The sequence below is a fragment of the Dipodomys ordii genome, unplaced genomic scaffold (assembly GCF_000151885.1).
Source record: "Dipodomys ordii isolate 6190 unplaced genomic scaffold, Dord_2.0 Scaffold2, whole genome shotgun sequence".
Taxonomy (NCBI): domain Eukaryota; kingdom Metazoa; phylum Chordata; class Mammalia; order Rodentia; family Heteromyidae; genus Dipodomys; species Dipodomys ordii.
The window spans coordinates 20,887,694-20,909,475 of record NW_012267218.1 but is presented as its reverse complement, the minus strand read 5'-3'; the positions used below and the strand labels follow the sequence as shown (position 1 = coordinate 20,909,475).

The following is a 21,782-nucleotide window of genomic DNA, read 5'->3' as shown; positions in this document are numbered from 1 at the left end:
AGTAATTTGCTCAGGACCACACAGCCTATGTTACAAACTGGTGAGACAGGATTTCAACCAGGACAGCCAACTCCAAATGCTCCCAAGCTAGGGACTTAGTATGACTATGCCAATTGTGAAACAAGTACAGAAGGAGCTAAAAGCAATGAAAGTACAGGCATTTCTTTGGAGTTTTTATAACCCTAATTGGACATAAAACAATTTTGCATGGATTATTATGGCCCTTTTGTTTGAGTGGCTTCTGCTCTCTCAGAAAAAAATGATATTAAGAACAGATAAAATGTTAAAAAGTTTTGGCAGTCAGGGAGAAATAAAAATGAAGTCTATATTATTAAAAAAAACCCTCCAGATATATTTTATCACCTTGGATCTGCTCATGAATGGTACTGCTCTATGTGCTCATACATGATGACACTGGCTATATGTGTCAAGAAAGTGTTTTTTGTCTTTTTTAAAGCCATTATTAATAAAAAAATTATTAAATTTTTATTTTTATTTTGTGAGTATAGTCTCTGGCCCCCTTTCCTACTATTGTGGGGTATTTGTTTTTTCTTGGTGGCGGTACATATGTGTGCATGCACTGGGGATTAAACTGGGCGCCAGGGCCTATCCCTGAGCTTTTTTGCTCAAAGGTAGCACTCTATCACTTGAGCCACAGCTCCAGTTTTGGCTATTTGGGTGGTTAATTGGAGAGAAAGAGTCTCATGGACATTCCTGCCCAGGCTGGCAGATCAGATCTTAACCTCCTGAGTAGCTAAAATTATAAGCATGAATCACTGGCACCCAGAAGAAATGTTAGTTTTTACAGTGGAGTTGCTTTGCTTTGTTCTTTGTTTGTAATAGCATGAGGTTTCCTAGGAACACAGGATACAGGTATCCAATTATAGCAAGATGCTTGTTGCACAGCAAAGTATTTGGAAAAACAGCTCTTCTGGGGTTATGTATACCATTTCCTTTTTGTTTTTGTTTTTTGCTGGTCGTGGAGCTTGAATTCTAGGTCTGGGCACTGTCCCTGAGCCACAGCACCCACTTCTGCCTTTTTCTGTGTATGTGGTGCTGAGGAATCGAACCCAGGGCCTCATGCATGCAAGGCAAGCACTCTACCACTGAGCCACCTTCCCAGCCCCACCATTTCCTTTTTCATAATTTCCCATGCTTTTTAACTTTAATTTAGAAATATTATTCATTTGACTTCAAATTAAAAATATAAGAAATGTTATACATTTAAAACATGTAAAATCTGAGACCTCCAGACTTTATTAGCAAGGCATTAAACTCCAAGGCAGGGAGGGCAACTAGAAGTTTAGTCCAATCCCTTCAACTTACAGATGAAGAGCAAGGCTAAGAAGAGCTAGTAATTCAGCAAAGCCTAAGGCACTTCTGTTTCTGACCCACTGTGCTCTCTCCACACACCATTAGCTTCACACTTGCACACATGGGCTACCAGTGTATAACACCTGCTTGGCAGGGTCATTCAGAATTTGGCTTTTCTCTGTTTGTACAGGGTAGATGCTCTTGGACACGGCACATGTAACTTCACTACATCACACCTGTGGTTTCTTCCCTCGCTGTACTTAGAGTAAACTGGAGAGCTTAAAACAGAAATACACACTGCCTGGGCTCCACCCTAGATCAGTTAATCAGGATTTCTGCAGTGGGGACCAAGTGTGAGAAATTTGTAAAAGCTTTCTAAAGTGTAGCCAAGACTCAGCTCCACTGGGCTAGAGATCAGTAGAGAATCAAGCATGAGGAACTGACACTAAAACCTAATACCCCAGGTCACTTTTTAATTCCTAAAAAATAAAGCATTTTGAGAAGAAAACCTTTTGGCAAAGTGAAGATATTAATTGTGTGTGTGTGTGTGTTTGCACACACGCACGCATGCACGCACACACACACCAGAAATGGGACTTGAACTCAAGAGCTTTGTTGTTCTCTTGCTTGGTTATCTTGCTCACAGCTGAGGCTCTGCCACTTGAACCATACCTTCAGTCTGGCATTTTTCTGGTTAACTGGAGATGGTGTTGTTTGTTTTTTTGACCAGGCTGGCTTTGCATTGCAATCCTACAGGTCTCAGATTCCTGAGTAACTGGGAGTATAGGTATGAGCCACAGGCAACCAGTTCATTTTGGAAAGAGAAAATTTTTCTTGCAAACTTCTTGCAGTAACAGCCTGCACCACAGCCTCTCCTTCCTTGCCTCCTATTTGCTCCTTACGACACTGCATCTGAGACTTCTACTGCCCTTCCCTACTGAAAACATCCTTGTCAGTTACAGGCCCCTCTGCCTCGCTGCAGCACCTAAATGCTGACCATCTCCTCCTGGAGTCCCTATCTCCCTCAGCATTCTACTCCATGCCTTCTCCTTCCTCATTGATGTCTGCTTCTGGCTCCGCTCATCACATTTTTAAACACTGCCTTAGTGTCCGTGACTTTGGCATTCACTCACTGGCCCTCTTCCCTGCACAGTGCAAGGGCACAAAAGCTCACTGACTTGCTGCTGGTGGGCTCCGATGCCCTCAGGGTATAGGTGCCTATGGGAGTGCAGGTAGCCGATGGCCATCCGGAGGTTCTTGACAGTGATCACAGAGCCATAGGCCAGGTCTAGAGGGAGACACAACAAAAGAGTGAGCACAAAACTATAGGCTGCCCCTGCCTGGGAGCCCTCTGAAGCCTCAGGCCTAGCAACTCTCTCAAATGCCACTGGTCAAGGACTGCTTGAAGCAGCAGGAGGTAGAGTAGCCTTCTCCAACTATATGACCAAATCAAGAGGGCACTCCCTACTTATCCTGTCCACTTTCTCCTGAGGACTTCAGAAGATGCTGGTGTTAACACTGGTTATCAAAGCACTATTGTAACAGGAAAAGATTAGAAAAAAACAGGATGTCTTCCAGTGAAGGTCTATATATGTATCCATGGAATAGAGATGGAAGAAGCATTCTGTCATTGTCTGGAACATTATCCAAGATACAAAGATAGACTATTAAAATCAACTATCCACTATTTGCCCTGCCCCCAATCTGGTCTCCACAGCCATCCTCCAGCGATACTATCTTCCTACTATACAACTTTCCTGGCTTGCCTGCCTGCTCAGAGACCTCCACCAGGTCTCTAATACCTCCATAACTCATCAGTGCCCAAACTATCCTTTGAGACTTAAGATTCTAATACCCTTCTGTATATAGTAATTGTCTCAAGTTCTGCTCTTTCCTCAGCTTTATCAAGCCATCCCTTATGATCTCTCCCCCATCTCTGCCTACTGAAATCTACCTGGACTTCCAGGGCACAACTCCCAGGCAAACTTACTCCATGCACTTCTGACCCCTCCTCCCCAGCCACCCAGAGCCCTTTAATCTGTGTTCCCTTTTATGTATTTAATACATATGGCCACACTGTGCCTGGATTCTCTAAACCAGAATGTTTCTGGAGAGTGAACACACACTAATTACTGTGAATAAGCATATGGATAGGGTCTCAGAACATTGGTGGAAGCTAAAGGGCCATGCTCTGCCACCAGGCTCTCTCAACAGATCTCCCACAGAACTGGCTTTGACGGCCACACAGAAACTACTCTTTAGATCACAAAGCTTGCTGCGTAGGACACCCTCCTCTGTCCTGTCATGACCGACCCTGAGTATTCTTACCACATGTCTAGTCTTCCTCCTGCTCCACCATCTATCCACTAAAATAACTCAAGTATCAGACTTGCCTTTTCCAATTCAATGCCCAGGAAAACCCTCTGCCCTTGGACCTGTAGAAAGGCCTAGAACACTCACGTTCAGGGATGGAAGCATTGTGAAGGTTGTTCCCTGTGAGCCGGGCCTGGAAGGCAGAACTGAAGAAGCCATCACCAGGACCACTGTAGATAAAGGACCAGGAGAGAGTCAAGTTAGCAGAGTAAAAGATGACATTTCCCAGGGAGACTCCACTTATTTAAAAGAAGAATCAGAATTAGAGTGTGGTATCGCAAGATAGACATGAGTGATGGAGGTGGAAAAACTGGGTCCAGACCCCAGTCCAGCCACTTCCTAGCTGGGTGATTTGGACAATGTTCCTAACTTTGTTTAGCCTCCATTCCTTGTTTACAAACTAAAAGAATTTTTAAAACCAAAAGAATTCACAAATGATTGTGATTAAATTAGATCTTGTATATAAAGTGCTAAACCCAGTCCCTCAGCAGCTCCCCATTAAGAGCTGTTGCTGCTGCTGCTGCTTTGCTGCTGCTGCTACGGTTATCATTACCCTTGGTTCTACTGTACATTCTTGTGGTATCTATCTTGCTAGGGACAAGGGACTCTGATCAGAGAGAAGGGGTTAATAGGCAAGTCTTCTTTTCCTTCAGGCCAGAGTGCTGGCCTTTCTAAGCCCTTGAGATACCCAAACTACAGAACACAAGAAAGGGAAACAGGTAAAAGTTCCCCCTTGCATCCTAACCATAGACCCAGGAAATCACATGGCCACCCTATGGGCTCAGGAGCCAAAGGACAATCAGAAATGAGAGGCTAAAAAGTCTCTGGCTGTACCTTTTATTCAGCACAGTGATATGAACAGCAAAAATGGCCACATAGAGCACCAGGGGCAGTACTATGAGACACAGGATACGAGCAGTCAAGTGTTTTCCCACAGTTACCTGCAAATAGAGGCCAGCAGACAGTAGGCATAAAAAACTCCACTATTCCTTATACCTTCTATGGTATTATATGTAAGATTTAATAAACATGTGTATATATGTATATACATACATATATACACATGTATATATACATATGTATATATACATATATGTATACATGTATATATATATCTATGTATACATATATACATATATGTTTATAATATGTATGTGTGTTTGTACACATACATACATAGATTTTTTAAAGGCCAACAGGAAAAATAAATATGTGGAAACTTTATTCTTTCTGTAACCCCTATCTCCCGCCAAAGAACTGTACGGGGCCAACATGGACTGGCCATCTGCTGTCCCTCTAGGCCCTGCACTAGGACTAGGGACTGTGATGGTGCTGTGAAGAAGATGCAGCTGCTGCTCACAAGTACCCTCTCATGCCAGTCACTATGAACTCCCAATACCAAGAGAATTCCAACACTGTTAGTCCACCTCTCCCTTTATACCTCTCCACCTCCTCAGTCAGGCCATGCCCTAGCATCCTGCTGTCTACAGAGGGCAGCCAGGTCCAGCCCACCTAGGCCCAATATTCCCCACTCTGCGCCAGCCCTTCTATCACATGGCCAGCTGCTCCATATGCTGGATTCTAACTTCATTCTTCCTTTCCTCTTTATGGACTCCAGAGGGCAGGGATATTGTTTATTTATTCTATAGACCTAGTACCACACATTAAGTGAATGGCTTCCATATAATATTTTTGAATGAATCAACGTGTTAGAAATTTGCTTTGGAGGTGATAAAGAGGTGCCAGAGCAAAGTAGAGGAGGTCTGGAGGCAGCCTAGCCTACATATGATGAGTTATTAGTCTTCTTCTTTCTATGTGTAGTACCTACAGGGTCTTGGGAAAGTTATTCTCTATGCCTCAATTTCCTCATCTGTAAAATCTGGGCAATACCACTTACATCATAGAATTATTACAAGGGGTAAATAAGATAATGAAGGAAAGCACTTTACATAGTACCTGGCACCAAAGCAGCCCTTAATAATTAACAATATTATAATAAACCTTAACAGTACTTATTGAGATCCTGGGTAAATAAAAGGCAATCTGAGTTCTGAAAGTCATCTTATATCCATTTTAGCTAAGGTCTTAGACACTCAGTGTCTGCCACACACTTGGCATGAACCTGGCTGGACAGTTTGTAAAACATTTATAATACACACACACACACACACACACACACACACACACACACACACACGAGAATTCCAAGGTTGTCAGTCTATTCACTCCCTTTAGACCTTTCCACTCCTCAGGCTACTCTCATGGCCTGCTGTCTACAGAGAGCAGCCAGGCCCAGCCTGTCTAGAGGAAGAGAAAGGCCAGTGATTGCTCCTAAGCAACACCAGGGATCAGAGACACTTCCCAGAACTTGGGTTCTCACCAGTGAAAGACTGAGGTCTCCAAACAGGTGCCAAAGGTCTGAAATGGTGTTCAATCCCACATGCACGATGATAAAGAGGCCAACAAACTTGACCCCTATAGCACCAGCAAGACTGATGCCAGTCAGGCTGAGCCAGAACCACCAGGGGGCAGAGAAAGGCCTGAAAATCAACAAGACACAGAGTTCAGTTTGGCAGCTAGCATCAAACTTGAAAGCAAGAGCAGCAGTGGAAGGGCCGAGTCCCCTGACTCGGAGGCTGTGCTTTCCCCTGTGCCTTGGAGGTCCTAACCTCAGGGGACCAAAGACAGCTCCAAGGAGGATGTGGTCTGAGAACCCCGCAACTTACAGGCAAACCAGTATGAGAGGAGGATATTTTTCCAGGGAGAGAGAGCATGTAACTCCTGACTAAATACAAGGCCTACAACAAAAAGGAAGCCCATTCTTCACTAGTGATCAATCAAGTAGATGCAAAAGGAAAAACTAGAGAAGCCTGTTGATTGAGGTCACTTCTGGATCTGCCAAAGTCAGCATTTATTGAGTGCTTACTATGTGTCAGGCACTATCCCATCCCCCACAAACTTTTCTAATCCTCATTACAACCCCATGAGGTCTCTTATCCTCTTTTCACACATGAGGAAATTGAGGTACAGAGAGGTTAAGTGATACAGCTATGAAGCAGTGGAACAGAGTTCTAACCTAGGCTAACTCCATGGTTAATACTAACAATCCTTTTGCTGTAGGAAAAGCACCTAGTACACTGAAGCCAATTTTCTGATGATCTTCCTCTCTCCACCACCAGAATGAGTGTACCTTAAAGCCAATACCCTACACACTTTTGCACCTTCAGTACCTGGCACATAGTATGTATTCAAGAAATGGTAGGTGGAAATGGATGTGGTAGAAGCAGAAAACCCCAAACCAGAGTGGACTGGCAGTCACTGGCTCAGGTATGATTAGCAAAATGTAGCTTAATCAGCTTGGCCATCAGTGGTACCATGTGGTCGGGAACCAGCTCTTCTGGTTTGAATACAATGAATTCAATGAAGAAGGCCTTCTTTACTCTTTCAGAGACGGGACAGAAAAAAAACCTCTGGAAACCAGACCTTCTAAATTAGCTTTAGAACTGACCAGGACCTGGAAGGATCCTCTTGACTGGTAAGGATCATCCATTATTACATCAGGACCTGATATAACCCTTGAAGCAGGGTGACAAACAGTTCTGAGGCAGCATCTGCCATCCCTCCAGTGTACAGAGTGTGAAGGAAAAATTGTCCCAATCTCTTAACCAACACTGGGGCTGAAGGGGAAGCTTATAAGTTACGGGTGAGAAAAAAGCATTAGGATCCCTCCACAAACTCCTAACCCATTATAAACATGACAATAGTAATCCTCTTTAAAAAGATAATTTTTGCAGTCTTATGTAAAGCAGAACTAAAACCATCTTAAAGAAAATATTTTAAATTTATTTGTTACTATCAAAAATAGAAGTTTACAAACCAACAAATGAGCAGTATGCTTGTCTTAAACTCAGTTTCAAGACAAGTCCTCTATACCCCCACCCCAGCCCACCCCGGCCTTTAGAAAACTTCTGGGGCTGCCAGAGATTCTGGCCCTCCCCACCCAAACATGGTATTCTGACCTGTCCGCACAGGAGTTGTACTTGACCATGCTCAGCATGGCAGCCATGATGAAGAACATCAGGATGGGGTCAAGGAGGATGTACTGGGATAGGGTGAGGCATCCTGTGTCTGAAAAACATGAGCTCACTGGTCAATGTGCAGAGTGAAGAAAGAAACCCTAAAAACCAAACCTCTAGCAGATGGACAGTCACCTTGCCACACTGCATAGCCTCCGTCCTCACTGAGTCATTGAGAGGCACAACATTACAGCCAATGACGAGAAGCAGCATTTGTCACTGCCCTCTCCCTCACCTCCAAGTGATGCCCTGTAAGCAGAGCAGCCCTGACACCTGTCTCGTCATTTCCACCATCAAAAAAATGGGTCACAAATTATACTTAGGTGGCCACAAATTACAGATGGCTCTGATAGCATCTGATCATTTCATATGAAGTCACTGCTGGGGGCCAATTCTTCATACAGGTATGAGAAGACTTTTTTTACTTAAATCTCCTTAAACTATGTTCCTACATAAACCTTTAGTGTTTTCCTATCTTATTCAGACTAACAAATTCTCTGAAGGATGCAAAAGCCTGCATGGCTTTCTTATCTATCCAACCTCAACTCCCACCTTTCTGCCTCACTCTACCCTTACAATATGAGCTTCTACACTTGTTCTTTGGCCTTGTTAAACTTTGTATGAGGACTACAACACAGGCTGCTCCCTCTTTCTCAATACTCTTCCCGAAGAACACTGCATGGTTAGCCAGGTACTGTTGGCTGAGATACAGGAATTGCAGTTTAGAGCCAGTCCAGGAAGATAAATCCTAGAGACTATTATCTCCAAATAATCATCAAAAAGTCAGAACTAGAGGCATGACTCAAGTGGTAGAGCAGGACCCAGGCATGAGCAAAGTAAAAGTGCAAGGCCCTAAGTTTACACCCTATACCAGCAAACAAAACAGAAAGAAAGAGAAAGAGAGAGAGAGAGAGAGGAAAGAAAGAAGGAAGGAAGGAAAGGAGGGAGGGAAGAAGAGAGGGAAGGAGGGACAAAGGAAGGAAGAGACAAAGGAAGGAAGGAAGAGACAAAGGAAGGAAGGAAGGAAAACACATTCTGTATAGAGAAAAACTCTGTATAGTGGAATTCCCACCAAAGCTTCCTCCCACAGAGTTCCTCACTGCTCACCTTACTTACTCTTTCTATTTTCCACAGTACACTTACTGCTTAAGATGCTACAATATAGACTTCTTGATGTTGTCTGCCTCGGTACAGGGCAAGTTCCATGAGAGCAGTCTAATTAGTATATTCTCTGAGACCATGAAAAGTAGCTCAGTATAGTGCAGGAACTTAAGAAACAGGTTTGCGAGTAACCCCGTTCCTCAAGAGACAGAGATCAGGATGGATAAAGGCCAGCCTGGTCAAAATCTTAGTTAAGCCCAGCATGGGTCTAACTACATGCCTGTAATCTTAGCTACATGGAAAGTGTAGATAGGAGAACTGTAGTCTAAGGCATGCTTTGTGTAGAAATGTAAGACTCTATCCAAAAAAATAAAGTGAAAAAAGGCTGGAGGTGTGGTTCCAGTGGAATCTAGAAAGAGAATCATAGGCCTAGGAAGCTTGAGGCTCCAAGTTCAAACCCTAGTACTATTAAAAAACAAAACAAACTAAAACAAAACTTCTAAGTCACTCCTCAGTTTTACATATTGCAAATGACTTCTTGCACATCAGGATCCCCATCTATGAAATAGGTGCTGGGTGAAAACTGAAGAAATGACCAAATGAGTAACAGAGAAATTAAAAACACAATGAAGAAGCCACCAGTCCCCCATAGGGATATCCTACACTCGTGCAATCTAGCCACCAAAACAAAGCAACGTATTTGTGAAAACTAGTGTGCACACCTAAACAAGTCTGGGCAACTTTAAATGTTAAGCTATATGAGGTCATGAATCCAGTTTCAGAACAACGCTAGCAAATAATATAACCAACTCTCACTTATCCAAGTGAGATATTTAAGTTCATATTACTATTTCCTACCATACAACTACTCCTGGAACATCTGCCTTTGCATTCAGTTTTAGTTTTGGGAATACAAATTAATGTTAATAGTAACTTTAAAAAATTTAAAGAGTTAAAACCGTGGCTTCCTTCAAACCTACATAAAACTTATCTTATTATCGATTGCAAACTCAAGTGTGAGTAACTCAGAGTCTACTCCTTAGGGTAATTCATGCCAACTCTCATCTCTAATAATACAAAGGCTTGCTATGCAGAAGTATTCACATATGTATGCATTAGTAATAAATAAAATGAGATTGGCTATACATTTTACCCCATCTTAAAGTTAAAATGGCACAAATGTATCTATTTCCAGACAACTTACCAAAGGTAAGAAGGGCGGCAGTGAGCAATGCTGCTGGGAGGGACTTGGACAGATCCAAGACTGTGAGGTAGGCAAAGGGAATCAGCCAGGAGCCAAGGAATGCACAGAACTATATGGGAAGCAACAAAGAAGCTGTTACAGTCAGGCACTAGTGGATCATGCCTGAAATCCTCACTACTCAGGAAGCTAAGATCTGAGGATTGCAGTTCAAAGCCAACCTGTGGAGAAAAGTCCCTATAAGACTCTTAACTCCAATTAACCACTCAAAAATCAAAAGTGGCACTGTGGCTCAAGTGGTAAAGTGCTAGTCTTGAGCACAAAGAGGCTCAGTGACAGCATCTAGAGTTTGAGTTCAAGCCCCACAACCAACAAAGAAAAAAAAAAGCTGTTACAGCAAGTTATGCTAGCAAGCTATGCTAAGCATCAGGGACCTACTTGACCTGGTAAACTAATGCTTAAGATAGAGGACCCTGAAGAAGGCATTACCTAGAATAAGCAAGGGATGGTGGAAATGTGAAGAATCAAATCAAACAATATGTATGTTCCCAAAGAGTCATGATACAGATGTATGCTGGCATGCTACCAGTGAAATTTAGCCAAGAAGGTGGTAGGACCACCCCATCACTGCTAGCTATGATTCTTTTTTGGGGGGTGTCTGGTTGTGGGGCCTGAACTCTGGGCCTGGGCGCTGTCCCTCAGCTCTTCAGTTCAAGGCTAGTGCTCTACCACTTGAGTCACAGCACCACTTCCGCTTTTTTCTTTTTGTTTATGTGGTACTGAGGAATCGAACCCAGAGCCTCAGGCATGCAAGGCAAGCGCTCTACCACTGAGCCACCTTCCCAGCCCTGCTAGCTATGATTCTGACAGTTATACCTTCCTTAGCTTCTCTATCCATGTAATCACAGTGAATTCCTACCTTATAAGTTTACTCTGAAGATAATATAGGCTCCCTGGTCCCTTGCCCATCATCAGTAAACAGAAAGGCTTAGGGGGATTCTCATATTTGGGATAAGCAGAAAGCAATATGCCCTAGTATGAAAGGGAATGAATGGGGATGTTGTATTCAACCTTCTCCATTTCCATAGTAAGTCCACAGTGAATAGGTCTACATTCAATTATGCTTGTTTTTTGTTTTGTTTTTTTTTTTTGGTCGGTGGTGGGGCTTGAACTCTGGGCCTGGGTGCTGTCACTCAGCTCTTCAGCTCAAGGCAAGCGCTCTACCACTTGAGCTACAGCGCCACTTCCGGTTTTCTGGGGGTTTATTGGAGATAGGAGTCTCATGGTCTCTCTTGCTCGGGCTGGCTTTGAACCGCGATCCTCAGATCTCAGCCTCCTGAGTAGCTAGGATTACAGGCGTGAGCCACCAGCGCCCGGCTTCAATTATGCTTGTTATGTGGTATTCAAGAGCCTTTAAGAAAACACAGAATTACTCAAGGATATGAACTTGAGAGTAAATACTCCTTGTTTAATATGGCTTGATATGTAATAATAATGAAATATGGCTTGATATAATTATACAAAGCATACAATGATTGTTCAAATAGGCACAGTCATATATCTAAAATACTTCCAGATCCTCAAGGGGGCTGGTGAATGCAAACTTCTCTGAGAGCTTCAGTTCATGACCTTCTCTCTATTGAAGTGTCTTTATCTACACTGATATACCAGGGCTTCCAATTTCTCACAGAATGTGACCCAGAATACAGTCCATCTGTACATATCAGGATGTCTTACTCCTCTCATTCCCATGTAGTTGTGATGCTCATATTTGTCTCCAGGCTTCTGGAACAAAAAGGTACCATCATATCCGCTCAGGTAGCCAGCAAGACCTATCAGCATCTGTACAGAGAAGAACAAACAGAAAGATGAGAAACCTTTGGGAGAAGAGTCCCTCCAGCTGCACCCACAGACTTCGGTTTCCCTTGACAACTGTGCACAGAAGGAGTGGCCAATGTGACATTTTCTCCTGCAGCTGCTGCCTAGTAAAGAACCTTTGTCTATAGTGCTCATTGCTTGAAACAAACCCACTCTGTGTTATGGTTAAGTTCTTGGGAATAGTACAGACACTTGGGAGTGGGGAAGAACCACAACTTGAAAGGCAGAGTCAGTGAGAGCTCTCTAAGCCTTTTTTCACTTGTTCTGAAATAAAACGACTTTGAGAGAGGTCCTGGGCAGATCCTGATTGCTGGATGATGAGCCTGCTGGACAGAGAATGAAGTTCCAAATAAACGACATAAACAGAGTGCCAAGTGACAAAGTAGCTATACACCAGGAATATGAGGAAGGAAAAGAAAAGGAGAAAGAATAATGCAAAGACAGAGGCATTTCAACAAAGGGAAGAAGAAAATACCAGTTTCCCCATCTGCAACATATCTCATAAGTACAAAATACTTTGCATGTACAACACTGCATGCTTATCAGTTTGTTCTGACATTTACATGAACCAATGCATAATCGGTCTTCTCTTTATTGTATGGAAAGAGGCATGAACATGTCTACCCTTTCATCACCTCAGAACCAATCTCAAAACAGGCTAGTTGTCCTACCTTTTTCTATATCCCTCCTACCTATGGGGACTTTCTCCAGGTCCCAGCCCATGTCCTCGCTCCCTTGCAACCTGACTCAGATCACTAAGCCTGTCTCCCCTTCCCAAGGGCTCCAGGATCACTTCCCACCCCATCACCTGTCCCTTTGTACAGGTCTTTGTGCCAAAGACCTAAGCCTCCAGTTAGGAAGAAAGGCTTGAATGATACTAATCTATTCATCTTCTCAAAGATGATAGTTTTTAAAGAGTAGAGTGAATTCTAATTGGTAGAATTGCTAAACATGAGGGAGGAGCAGAAGCTGAATGAAGTGTGGAGAAAGGAGCTCAGCCCCATGCTGCCTGTTTCATGCAATACAGTCTCGCTTTTCTGTTTTATTTTGAAAACTTGAGATTAAGCTTATAAAAGATAAAATGCACCATTCAAAAAAAACCTAGCTGGGCACTAGTGGCTCATGCCTGTAATCCTAGCTACTCAGGAGGCTAAGATCTGAGGATCACAGTTCAAAGTCAGCCTGGGCAGGAAAAGCCATGAAATTCTTATCTCCAATTAACCACCAAAAAACTGGAAGTGGTGCTGTGGCTCAAGTGGTAGAGTGCTCACCTTGAGCTGAAGAGCTGAGGGACAACACTCAGGCCCAGAGTTCAAGCCCGAAGAACAACAAAAAAACAAACAAACAACAACAACAACAACAAAAAACTAGTTGCAGTCCCTCCCTAATCTTCTCTTTCCACCTAAGACCCAGGCAATGAAATATCCAATTCTTGATATTTCAGTCATATAACTTACAACCTTTTATGTCTGTCTTCTAACATTTAGGGTACTATTATGAAGATTCACCCATGCTATAGCATGTATCAGAACTCCATTCTTTTTATGGCTGAATAATATCTCATTGTATGGTATAACACATTTATCCTTCTATCAGTCGATAGACCCTCTCTCCACTTTTCAGCTCAGAAGGTCCTTTATACCAAGGATTTCTATAAAGGTAGCAGGCCTGAAATGTCTAAAACATGTTAGGGAATTCTTAAATTCAAGAATTAAGTCCAAAACCAAGACCTGGCCCAGCACTTAGGATCCATCTTCCCAGATGAGAAAGCTGCTCACCTTTCCCAGAGGTGGGTGCACATCAAAGAAAAAGGTGCGGTTGATATAGTAACTTCCCATTTTTCCAAAGTGAGTCTCATCCCAACTAAAGAAAAAAACAAAAGGATATCATAGTTAAAATTATAGTTGAAAACAAAAGGCTACATGTTTCAAGCAATTAATGAGAAAGTCTGGAATGAAAAATAAAAATAACTTTATTCAAGTAGTTTGAGGAAGCAGAAAATTAAGCTGGTTATTAACCCTCATTCAGATAGATGGGAAAGATTATTAAAATTTACCAACCAGTTGCCCTAAATTGAAGTAAAATATATACTAATTCTATATCTTGTATTTCTATTTGTTTTAGAAGGACAGAGTTTGAAGAGTTTTGAAGGTTTGAAGAGTTTTCTTCTGAGTCTGTTAATTTCTTCTTCTTTCTTTTTTTTTCTTTCTTCTTTTCTGTCAGTTGTGGGGTTTGAACTCAGGGCATGGGTGCTATCCCTGAGCCTCTTTGTACTCAAGGCTAGCACTCTACCACTGGAGCCTCATGCCACTTCCAGTTTTTGAGTAGTTAATTGGAGATAAGTGTTTCACAGGGACTTTTTTGCCCAGGTTGGCTTTGAACTGTGATCCTCAGATCTCAGCCTCCTGAGAAGCTAGGATTACAGGCATGAGACACTGGGGCCCAGCTTTGAGTCTGTTAACTTCTGAGTCCAAGTTTGTAATTAGAATGTACATCATTACATAGTTGGAAACTTTTAAGAGAGAACTTTTAAGCCTTTGGTCACAGGAATTTGATTCTGCTTATCAACCTCCTACCATTTGACTAATGGTATTAAAATAACTATAACTATATATATATATATATATATATATAAAAATCAAGGGTTTTGGTCTGGGAATGTGGCTTAGTGGTAGAGTGCTTGCCTAGCATGCATGAAGTCTTGGGTTCTATTTCTCAGTACCACATAAACAGAAAAAGCTGAAAATGGCCCTGGTGGCTCAAGTGGTAGAGTGTAAGCCTTAAGCAAAAGAAGCTCTGGGACAGTGCCCAGGCCCTGAGTTTAAGCCTGGGACTGGGAAAAAAAAATTGTTTTCTTACTAAATGAATGTATCTTAAGCCTATGCTCATTTATTTTGCAAGTAGATCTAATATATTAGCTTTCAAACACAATGTAAAGTGCTACATTACTTACTGCTTGCTATAAAACAGAGTTCCCAAGCTTGATATTCCTGAGCTGTGATATAACCCAAGCATACATCTATACCCACGGCACTGCATGGGACTCTGGGGCACCAGTGAGGACATGCTGGTGCTCATCCTCTCTGCTGTGCCAATAGAAATAATGCCTTTGGTCTTTCACTTAGCTCTTTGTCTTCTGCTGGCATAGATGAAACACTGACAGGTTAACTTCTTAGTTTGCAAGTAGACTAAAAAAAATTCTAGATCCTGTCAATTTGAGAAAGAAGTATCGAATGATGACCATAGCTTCTGAAAGAGAAAGGATGAGAGCACGCACAAGCTGAGAAGACACCATAGAGCCTGGAGTTAACATTCTTATCCAAGTGGCAGTCAGGGGAGTGATCAAAGTTCCCACTGACTGGATGGATGGATGCCAGGCACTGATGACTCATATCTGTAATCTCAGAAGGCTGAGATTCAAAGCTCAAGGTTCAAAGCCACCCCTGGCAGACATATCAGACTCAGAAAAAAAAAGCAAAAAAAACAGAAATAGAGGTGTATGTAGCCCAAGTGGTAGAATACCAGCCTTGAATGAAAAAGTGAAGAGCAAACAGTCTTGAATTCAAGTTTCAGCACTGGTGCCCCCACACACACACAGACAAGCAGATGCAGAATAGAAAGGAGTACGGCTGCCTATTTGCTACCTGGAAAAAAGGAATAAGAGATTTGATCACAACATGGGAATAGGAAGTATAGCAGCCTGGTCAAAGGCAATATGCAGATGGATGCTGAATCAAGAATCTCCAAACAAATTGTGTAACAATGAGAACCCTGCTATTCAATCAATAAAAATAAGAACACTCAGCCAGGCATAGTGGGTCTCATCTATAATCCCACATCTATAATCCCCACTTGGAAGGTGAAGATCAGGAAGAATGTAGTTTTTATGGGACTGGGAATGTGGCTTAGTGGTAGAGTGCTTGCCTAGCATGCATAAAACCCGGGTTCAATTCCTCAGTACCACATAAACCGAAAAAGCCAGAAGTGGAACTATGGCTCAAAGTGGTAGAGCACTAGCCTTGAATGAAAGAGCTCATGGAGAGTTCCCAGACTGAGTTCAAGCCCCATGGCTGGTCAAACAACAACAACAAAAACATCATCATCAACAACAACAACTGTAGTTTTGAGGCCAGCATAGGGATAAAGTTAGTGAGAACTCATCAATCTATTAGCTGGGTTCAATGGTATGTCCCTGTCATCCTACTTAATGTGAAAGGCAGAAATAGGAAGGATTATGGTCCAGGCTGGTGGACAAACATCCAAAACCCTATTCAAAAACCAACTAAAAGCCGGGTGCTGGTGGCTCACGCCTGTAATCCTAGCTACTCAGGAGGCTGAGATCTGAAGATCGCGGTTCAAAGCCAGCCCGGGCAGGAGAGACTGTGAGACTCCTATCTCCAATAAACCACCAGAAAACCGGAAGTGGCGCTGTAGCTCAAGTGGTAGAGCGCTCGCCTTGAGCTGAAGAGCTGAGGGACAGCGCCCAGGCCCAGAGTTCAAGCCCCACGACCGACAAAAAAAAAAAAAAACCAACTAAAGCAAAAAAGTTCTCAAGCATGGCTCAAGTGTTATAGGATAATCCCAACAAGCATTAGGCCTTGAGTTTAAACCTAAGAACTAAATAGAAAACACTCCTTTAATTCCAGCACTCAGGAGGCAGAGGCAGAAGGATCACAAGTTTGAGGCCAGCCTGGGCTACCATATGAGTTTGAGGACAGCCTGGGCTACAAGATGAGACCCTATCTCAAAAACAAACAACAAAAGAAAATACTGCAAGATTCTTGGGTAAGTTCTATGTACAAGCCTGGATCCCAATCTCTACTATAACTTCAGCTGCTTAAAACTGTAACTAAAGGAGGGGTCAAGGTCTGTGTCCCCAAGGAGACTAAAGGCTGCATACACTAGGGAACTCTAAGAGAGGAAAAACTAACTCAAGGGCTCTGCTATATGGGGTCCATATCTGTTCCCTACCTCATCCCATGGGGGAGCATTTGGTAGGGGCATGAGTTTCCAAGCCATTATTAGTGTGTACAGGACTTGAAGAAAAAGTCTCTAAGCCATGGGGCGCACCAGGCATAGGGAAAAGTGGCACTGAGCTTAGTGGGGGCAAAAGGAAGGGGAAAAAAAGCTTTCTATGCTTGCTTTCAGTACTCTCCACGATCTCCAACTGGGAAATGGCTTAGCTGTGGGCTGTGACACAGGTGTATCAAACATTAATTCAAGGGGAAAAATGAGCCTTCCAATTCAACTGACAGAGTTTGAGCCAGAGTTTGATCTTGTGGATAGGGCTCTTTGAGACACTTCAATGTATTATTGTGATTTCTACTGCTGAATATATGTATAGCTTGTATCAATCCTCTCAGTGTCAAAGAGGATTATCTTGCTGGGCACTGGTGGCTCACGCCTGTGATCCTAGCTACTCAGGAAGCTGAGGATCGGGGTTCAAATCCAGCCCAGGCAGGAAAGTCTGTGAGACTCTCATCTCCAATTAGCCACCAAAAAACTGCAAGTGGTGCTGTGGCTCAAGTGGCAGAGCACTAGCCTTAGGCTGAAGAGCTCAGGGATAGTGCCCAAGCCCAGAGTTCAAGCCCCATGTTCAACAACAACAACAAAAAGAGCATTATCTTATTCCAGAACTTTGGTGTATAGAGAAGTAATCCTGTTCCCTCCTAGGAATCTAGAAGAAATATATCCTTAAAGAGAATGGGAAATCACTAAGCAACAGGAACCAGGATATGACAAAGACACCTAGACTTCCATTTTTATTGCTGCACTGTTCACAATAGTCCATATACAGAAACAACCCCGACTTCAGATGGATGGATCCAAAAAATGTGGTACCTATATACAATGGAATTTTACACAGCCATTAGAAAGGATAAAATAATGGCATTCACAGGGAAATGGATGGAACTAGAACAAATCATGTTGACTGAGATAAGGCAAGATAAGAGACACAAATGATGCATGGTCTCCCAGATATGCGGATGTTAGATTTAAAATGCAATGAGATATGACAAAGTAATCAGGACTCAAGATACCCATACAGGGCTGGGAAGGTGGCTCAGTAGTAGAGCGCTTGCCTTGCATGAATGAGGCCCTGGGTTTGATTCCTCAGCACCACATAAGCAAAAAGAAAAAAGCTGGAAGTGGCTGAAGAGCTGAGGGACAGCGCCCAGGCCCAGAGTTCAGGCCCCATGACCAGACCCCCCCCCCAAAATACGCATACAGCATGAGACCAAAAGAGGAGAGTCTTAGGAGAAAAGCACCAAATCATAACCCCAAAGATGACGCTGTATTCTCTATTTTATTTCCATATATGGCGCATACACGTGCACAGCTGAGGGAAGGAGGGAGGACAACAGTGGAAAGCAGGTGAAAAGATACAGCTAAGAGGCCCATCAGCTGGACTGGATATTGATGAAAGTGAACTAAGTAACTCAAGGGCGGTGATGGGAAGGAGAGAATGAAAGAGAAAGAGGGAACAGCTGATACTAAGCAAAAAGAAAGAAATATACATATCACCCGATCTGGAAGAAATAGTTGTAGTGTTAATGTATGTAGAGTTAAACTTTTTTCTTATGAAAAAGAGTGAATGAGAGCAAGAGAGAGACAGAGAGAAAGAGAGAGAGAGAGAGAAATCAGAACTCTGAAAATACTTAAAAGGTTGTTAGAATGTTAGCACTCACTGGATGGGCAGCGCCATCTGATGGACAATTGTACTAAGTACATTCTTTCTTTCATTCTTTCGCAGAGGCTATTAATTAACCTACTACTTACTGAAAGTGCCTGACACACAAAGGCCTCAGAACTCCAGCTTAACATTTCAACTTTGGGTAAGTCACTTGGAATTTACATTTGACAAGGGAAGGAAGGCTCAAGAAGCTCCACTACCCTGTGAAAATTATATATATATATATATATATATATATATATATATATATACACACACACTCATGGGTCCTATTTTTACATAAAGTTCCAAGTGTCCTTTGGGGAGAAACTATTTTCCACACTATTCTCTGAAGCAGACACTGGCTCTCTGGGGCCATGATTCATAGAGATTGCCAGATGAGGAGGCTAAGTTAAAAGCAATGTCTGGGCATGGTGGCCCACTTATTATCCAAGCTATAGGAGATTCAGATCAAGAGGATCACCACTGGAGGCTAGCCCAGGCAACAACAGGTAATCAAGATTCCATCTTAACAAATACTTGGAATGGTGATGTGCACCCTGTGATCCCAGCATATAGAAGGCATAGGCAGGAAGACCACAGTCTGAGGCCAGCCCTGGGAGCAGGGGGGGGGGCGGGGAGGGGAATGAGTGATCTTATCAAAAACAAAAAAAGGCTTGAGGAGTGGTCCAAGTGCCTAGCAAGCATTAGGCTGAATTTAAACCCCAGCACCATCTAGGGAAGAAGTGGGAGGGGGAGGAAAAAGGAGGAAGGAAAGAAGGGAGGAAGGAAAGGAAGGAAGGAAGGAAGGAAGGAAGAAAGGAAGGAAGGAAGGAAAGAAGGGAGGAAGGAAAGGAAGGAAGGAAGGAAGGAATGGAGGAAGGGAGGAAGGGAGGGAGGGAGGGAAGGGAAGGAAAGGGAAGGGAAGGGAGGGAAGGGAGGGAAGAGAGGGAGAGAAGTACAGACAAGCTCAGCATGGTGGTCACACTCATAATCCCAGCTATATGGAAGGTAGAGCTAAGGAGATTACTTCAGGTTATACTAGGCTGTAACACATTATGTGAAAGTGGTAAGAAAGAAACCATCTCAATACCTGGACTAAGAACACCTAGATCTCTGAAGTGAAGGTAAGTAAAATGAAGGGAAATAGTGCTTCCTTTCTCCTAAGTCCAGCACCAAAGCCTGGCAAAAGGCTTAGATGTTCCACCTATGTCATACAGTAGCTGATGCTGGTGATCTGACCCATGGGATGAGTTTGTCATCATGCTCCAAAACAGGGAAACTGATATGGGCGTGGCCAGTCTTCAACTACTCTAATGTGTTTGATGATGCCAAAACCAACTCCCAAATATTCACATACTTTTAAAGTATGAGGAACCTTGATTTATGATTGTACAATGAGGTTGTAACTCTTCAGTAACATCAACAGTGTTGCTTACCAAAGCAATGCAATGATAATCTAAACCAAACTGAATGGCTATAGAAATAAAATTTAACAAAAATTCCTGACCTAAAAGGAAAGCCTTGGAAAAAATATTAAGCAAAGTAAACCAGACTCAAAGAAACATAGGCTAGTTTGCCTCATTTGTTGTAACTAGAGTGTGCCTATAAAACTACAAGAAAACACATTAGGGGCTGGGAAGGTGGCTCAGTGGTAGAGCGCTTGCCTTGCATGCATGAGGCCCTGGGTTCGATTCCTCAGCATATATATAATATCTTTCGATTGGACATAGGTGTTACATATTTTTTACATGGAAGGGGTATTATAATTACTGTCAATAATACCAAAGATCAGTCGATCTAAACTCTTACTTATAAGCCAAAGGGACACTAACATTCACTGTCCCCTTACTTCATTCATTAATAGCTAAGCTCAGGACCTTGGAGGGCATAGTTGAAGTAAATTATGGGGAAAATATTGTCTCATTAATAGGAGCCTGATTTAAGGCTATGAGATCAACTAAACAGACTTGGTCACTACCTCAATCCATCAGAGTAGCCAATGGAATTGCAAATTCACATAAAAATCTACTAGAAACCAAGACAGTGTACAATCAAGGGATGAGAGGACATGTGAGAGAGACAATCCTCCATCAATGTCTTTATGCATCCACACAACTGGGCAGAATGTGTCAAGAATGTAAGACTTAGCTGGATCATTTCTCAGGGCTGCATTTGCAGCACACAGCCCTGAGATGAGACTATGTCTCTCTCTTGGACAGAGTAGGCTGACTTACCGTTTGTTTTGTGATTAAACAGTATATCCTCATTCCTTTGCCTGGATGGAATCCATATTGTGTGTGCAGTCATCCATTCAACATCCATTTCAACCCTTTAACACCCTGTAGGACTTGGTATCCTGTGAATACCACACTGATATCCATTTCCTGAAATAAAATCCTTTGTCTCCAACCCAGGAGTCTCACATCTCCTACCAGCAGTCATGAAACAATCATGTTCCATGGTAACTTATTAATTTTTAAGTAGGGAAACACTGACAGTTTATTTTCTTGGTTTCACTTTGAACAATATGTTCTGTCTGTGTGACACACACACACACACACACACACAACTCAAGGCTGGTGTAAAAGCCCTACCACTTGAGCCACACCTCTTTGTCCAGCTTTTTGTGGTTCATTGGAGATAAAAGTCTTATGGTCTCCCGTGCCAGGCTGGAGCCACTGAGACTTGGCTAATAAGATCGATTTCTGACACTTTCTCCCCAGTGATACTGAGAAAACATGGTATCACTTATTGGCTAGACAAAACAAAACAAAAAACCTATTTTCAGATTGTATGAAACCCTCCTTCCTTCCAGCTGGTACTAAAGTTACAAAGTAACTTAGCTAAGCTAATGACATGTGATCAAGCCTCAACGCAGCATTTGTGTCATACCAAAATAATACAAACACTTTCAAGAGAATAATTTTCTCCTCACAAGAAAGAAGCGTTTCTGTTTTCAGAAACCCTTGTCAGCATCCTTCACCTCCCCCCGCCCCCTACACCCAAACTGCCCTTGTTCTAGAGGATGGAAGTATATAGTTAGGAATTTTCCAATCGATTTGATGTCTGAGAAAGTCCTGCAGACGAAGATCTCAGGTGTTGGGAAATTCTGAACCAAGAACTTCCAATTCTCTTCAGAAAGTTCAAAGCACCATTAAGAGAC

General features: G+C 42.7%; 1 protein-coding gene across 1 annotated transcript in view; it reads right to left on the bottom strand.

Moving 5' to 3' along the window:
- The window catches only part of Pomt2 (protein-O-mannosyltransferase 2), a 42,394-nt gene that overhangs the window by 20,081 nt on the left and 531 nt on the right, over positions 1–21,782 (bottom strand). Inside the window, exons 2-9 of the mRNA XM_013017483.1 lie at positions 13,722–13,806; positions 11,803–11,907; positions 10,069–10,177; positions 7,707–7,815; positions 6,068–6,227; positions 4,522–4,628; positions 3,775–3,857; positions 2,493–2,602 (exon numbers count right to left, since the gene is read on the bottom strand). Coding sequence (XP_012872937.1) covers positions 2,493–2,602; positions 3,775–3,857; positions 4,522–4,628; positions 6,068–6,227; positions 7,707–7,815; positions 10,069–10,177; positions 11,803–11,907; positions 13,722–13,806 — 868 coding nt within the window. The remainder of the gene's footprint in view (positions 1–2,492; positions 2,603–3,774; positions 3,858–4,521; positions 4,629–6,067; positions 6,228–7,706; positions 7,816–10,068; positions 10,178–11,802; positions 11,908–13,721; positions 13,807–21,782) is intronic.